The 4969-nt window shown below is 47.6% G+C and overlaps 2 protein-coding genes across 2 annotated transcripts; both read right to left on the bottom strand.

The window, feature by feature from the left end:
• Positions 1–2369: 2369 nt before the first annotated feature.
• On the bottom strand, positions 2370–3620 carry LOC138952989 (serine-rich adhesin for platelets-like). Its single transcript, XM_070324759.1, has one exon. The coding sequence runs from the start codon at positions 3618–3620 to the stop codon at positions 2370–2372; it is 1251 nt and encodes a 416-aa protein (XP_070180860.1).
• Positions 3621–3778: 158 nt separating this feature from the next.
• On the bottom strand, positions 3779–4636 carry LOC138952979 (uncharacterized). Its single transcript, XM_070324749.1, has one exon. It carries the CDS (start codon positions 4634–4636, stop codon positions 3779–3781), a length of 858 nt encoding a protein of 285 aa, XP_070180850.1.
• Positions 4637–4969: the final 333 nt, after the last annotated feature.

Raw genomic sequence — 4969 nt, 5'->3', positions numbered from 1 at the left:
ACGTACACACTCGCACGCACGCAAACTCGGACGCACGCACACACACACACACACACACACACACGCACGCACGCACGCACGAACGCACACACACACACACACACACACACAATCAAGCAAACACAATTTGGCCTTTTGACAGAACAGGCAAGTTAGTTGAGCAAGTGCGAATAGTTCAAATAGCCTCTGACTCTGACTCTGACTCTGACCTACCACGAGATTGTTTCCACACAAACAAATCAAACAAACCAAAAATACTCTCCAATTAAGCGTATATGCACGCACACACATCATGAACAAGTCTTTCGCAGGCTAATTATTTTACCAATAAACACGACACGACATTACGCCATGTTCCATTCGTTCGATTATTGATTTTCCCAACACACACAGAATGCAACCATCGGTATGCCTAACCCACACACACACACACAGCAGACACACTCACACACACAGCAGACACACTCACACACACAGCAGACACACTCACACACACAGCAGACACACTCACACACACAGCAGACACACTCACACACACAGCAGACACACTCACACACACAGCAGACACACTCACACACACAGCAGACACACTCACACACACAGCAGACACACTCACACACACAGCAGACACACTCACACACACAGCAGACACACTCACACACACAGCAGACACACTCACACACACAGCAGACACACTCACACACACAGCAGACACACTCACACACACAGCAGACACACTCACACACACAGCAGACACACTCACACACACAGCAGACACACAACCGTTGTACATGCCTCGTTACCCGCGCGATCAGCCGTTAGTAATTGAAAACAAATGTGACCAACTGACCCCATTGTGAGTTACGCTTATACACCCGTTCACGATTTCACACTCCGTGACCACTGGGGCGTGACCACTGCATTCATTGCTTCACTGGATTCCTGTTATTGTATGGATTCAAACATCAAACCGTGCGGCCACGTTCGCGCTATTCCCCGGAGAGGTTGGTGTCGATGTTAAACGGTTATTGGTGGTGTGGGCAGTCATGATTCATGTGGCATTCTGCGTGGTGTGTGTTCTACTGCACAAACACCCCCCCCCCCTCTGCCCAATACAAGCGACATTGTCTCTGGCAGCGCTTAATGTTGGTAATGCATGTCCCTAACTCGAACTCGAATTTTAATCCAAACCGGGGCTCTAAAGACGGTCCTTAATGTTGGTAATGCATGTCCCTAACTCGAACTCCAATTCTGATCCAAACTCTAAAGACGGTCCTTAATGTTGGTAATGCATGTCCCTAACTCGAACTCCAATTCTGATCCAAACTCTAAAGACGGTCCTCAATTGAGCCCGAAGTCGACTTCGCGAAGACTACATACAGTCTTTTTACCGAAAACTCAGTGCTAAAGCTCCGTCCGGCCAGCAGCTTCCCGAAGTGTACTTCTCGTAGTCGACTTGGCCCTCTCTTGCCTTCCTCATACAGCGAGTCATTGGAACAGAGCGGTGTCATACCACTCAGATTGTTCTTCAGCGAGTCATTGGAACAGAGCGGTGCCATACCACTCAGATTGTTCTTCAGCGAGTCATTGGAACAGAGCGGTGTCATACACTCAGATTGTTCTTCAGCGAGTCATTGGAACAGAGCGGTGTCATACCACTCAGATTGTTCTTCAGCGAGTCACTGGAACAGAGCGGTGTCATACCACTCAGATTGTTCTTCAGCGAGTCATTGGAACAGAGCGGTGCCATACCACTCAGATTGTTCTTCAGCGAGTCATTGGAACAGAGCGGTGTCATACCACTCAGATTGTTCTTCAGCGAGTCACTGGAACAGAGCGGTGTCATACCACTCAGATTGTTCTTCAGCGAGTCATTGGAACAGAGCGGTGTCATACCACTCAGATTGTTCTTCAGCGAGTCATTGGAACAGAGCGGTGTCATACCACTCAGATTGTTCTTCAGCGAGTCATTGGAACAGAGCGGTGTCATACCACTCACATTGTTCTTCAGCGAGTCATTGGAACAGAGCGGTGTCATACCACTCAGATTGTTCTTCAGCGAGTCATTGGAACAGAGCGGTGTCATACCACTCAGATTGTTCTTCAGCGAGTCATTGGAACAGAGCGGTGTCATACCACTCAGATTGTTCTTCAGCGAGTCATTGGAACAGAGCGGTGTCATACCACTCAGATTGTTCTTCAGCGAGTCATTGGAACAGAGCGGTGCCATACCACTCAGATTGTTCTTCAGCGAGTCATTGGAACAGAGCGGTGTCATACACTCAGATTGTTCTTCAGCGAGTCATTGGAACAGAGCGGTGCCATACCACTCAGATTGTTCTTCAGCGAGTCATTGGAACAGAGCGGTGTCATACACTCAGATTGTTCTTCAGCGAGTCATTGGAACAGAGCGGTGTCATACCACTCAGATTGTTCTTCAGCGAGTCATTGGAACAGAGCGGTGTCATACCACTCAGATTGTTCTTCAGCGAGTCATTGGAACAGAGCGGTGTCATACCACTCAGATTGTTCTTCAGCGAGTCATTGGAACAGAGCGGTGTCATACCACTCAGATTGTTCTTCAGCGAGTCATTGGAACAGAGCGGTGTCATACCACTCAGATTGTTCTTCAGCGAGTCATTGGAACAGAGCGGTGTCATACCACTCAGATTGTTCTTCAGCGAGTCATTGGAACAGAGCGGTGTCATACCACTCAGATTGTTCTTCAGCGAGTCATTGGAACAGAGCGGTGTCATACCACTCAGATTGTTCTTCAGCGAGTCATTGGAACAGAGCGGTGTCATACCACTCAGATTGTTCTTCAGCGAGTCATTGGAACAGAGCGGTGTCATACCACTCAGATTGTTCTTCAGCGAGTCATTGGAACAGAGCGGTGTCATACCACTCACATTGTTCTTCAGCGAGTCATTGGAACAGAGCGGTGCCATACCACTCAGATTGTTCTTCAGCGAGTCATTGGAACAGAGCGGTGTCATACCACTCAGATTGTTCTTCAGCGAGTCATTGGAACAGAGCGGTGTCATACCACTCACATTGTTCTTCAGCGAGTCATTGGAACAGAGCGGTGTCATACCACTCAGATTGTTCTTCAGCGAGTCATTGGAACAGAGCGGTGTCATACCACTCACATTGTTCTTCAGCGAGTCATTGGAACAGAGCGGTGTCATACCACTCAGATTGTTCTTCAGCGAGTCATTGGAACAGAGCGGTGCCATACCACTCAGATTGTTCTTCAGCGAGTCATTGGAACAGAGCGGTGTCATACCACTCACATTGTTCTTCAGCGAGTCATTGGAACAGAGCGGTGTCATACCACTCAGATTGTTCTTCAGCGAGTCATTGGAACAGAGCGGTGTCATACCACTCAGATTGTTCTTCAGCGAGTCATTGGAACAGAGCGGTGTCATACCACTCACATTGTTCTTCAGCGAGTCATTGGAACAGAGCGGTGTCATACCACTCAGATTGTTCTTCAGCGAGTCATTGGAACAGAGCGGTGTCATACCACTCACATTGTTCTTCAGCGAGTCATTGGAACAGAGCGGTGTCATACCACTCAGATTGTTCTTCAGCGAGTCATTGGAACAGAGCGGTGTCATACCACTCAGATTGTTCTTCAGCGAGTCATTGGAACAGAGCGGTGCATACCACTCAGATTGTTCTTCAGCGAGTCATTGGAACAGAGCGGTGTCATACCACTCACATTGTTCTTCAGCGAGTCATTGGAACAGAGCGGTGCCATACCACTCACATTGTTCTACAGCGAGTCATTGGAACAGAGCGGTGTCATACCACTCAGATTGTTCTTCAGCGAGTCATTGGAACAGAGCGGTGTCATACCACTCACATTGTTCTTCAGCGAGTCATTGGAACAGAGCGGTGTCATACCACTCACATTGTTCTTCAGCGAGTCATTGGAACAGAGCGGTGTCATACCACTCAGATTGTTCTTCAGCGAGTCATTGGAACAGAGCGGTGTCATACCACTCAGATTGTTCTTCGGCGAGTCATTGGAACAGGGCGGTGTCATACCACTCAGATTGTTCTTCAGCGAGTCATTGGAACAGAGCGGTGTCATACCACTCAGATTGTTCTTCAGCGAGTCATTGGAACAGAGCGGTGCCATACCACTCACATTGTTCTTCAGCGAGTCATTGGAACAGAGCGGTGTCATACCACTCACATTGTTCTTCAGCGAGTCATTGGAACAGAGCGGTGTCATACCACTCAGATTGTTCTTCGGCGAGTCACTGGAACAGAGCGGTGTCATACCACTCAGATTGTTCTTCAGCGAGTCACTGGAACAGAGCGGTGCCATACCACTCACATTGTTCTTCAGCGAGTCATTGGAACAGAGCGGTGCCATACCACTCAGATTGTTCTTCAGCGAGTCATTGGAACAGAGCGGTGTCATACCACTCACATTGTTCTTCAGCGAGTCATTGGAACAGAGCGGTGTCATACCACTCAGATTGTTCTTCAGCGAGTCATTGGAACAGAGCGGTGTCATACCACTCAGATTGTTCTTCAGCGAGTCATTGGAACAGAGCGGTGTCATACCACTCAGATTGTTCTTCAGCGAGTCATTGGAACAGAGCGGTGCCAACAGACTCATTCTGTGCTTCGCGCTGTATCAACAGGTCTTGTTGACATTATCATAATTTTTATTATTATTATTATTATTATTATTATTATTATTATTATTATTATTATTATTATTATTATTATTATCCACTATTCAATTCATAGCTTCTGTAACTATCCATAGGTAAGAGGTGGAACTTACAATGAAGACTTTTTTCATTGTTGGAAACCACGTGATGGTATTGCCTACATACTGCCCAGACTTGCCACCGTGGCTTTAATTCCTCTGAACAACAACCACGCAACCGACCAGTTAAAACTCTCGCCGACCTTCTGCCACAACAAAGAGAGAATGGCCAACACT

This window comes from Littorina saxatilis, linkage group LG2, assembly GCF_037325665.1.
Source record: "Littorina saxatilis isolate snail1 linkage group LG2, US_GU_Lsax_2.0, whole genome shotgun sequence".
NCBI classification, from domain to species: Eukaryota; Metazoa; Mollusca; class Gastropoda; order Littorinimorpha; family Littorinidae; genus Littorina; species Littorina saxatilis.
The sequence above is the reverse complement of the archived record's forward strand: the minus strand, read 5'-3'. Positions and strand labels throughout refer to the sequence as shown.

What these genes read in the sequence shown, in the direction of transcription:
- LOC138952989 (XM_070324759.1), bottom strand. Translation starts at nt 3,620, where the DNA reads ATGACACCGCTCTGTTCCAATGACTCGCTGAAGAACAATCTGAGTGGT.
- LOC138952979 (XM_070324749.1), bottom strand. Translation starts at nt 4,636, where the DNA reads ATGAGTCTGTTGGCACCGCTCTGTTCCAATGACTCGCTGAAGAACAAT.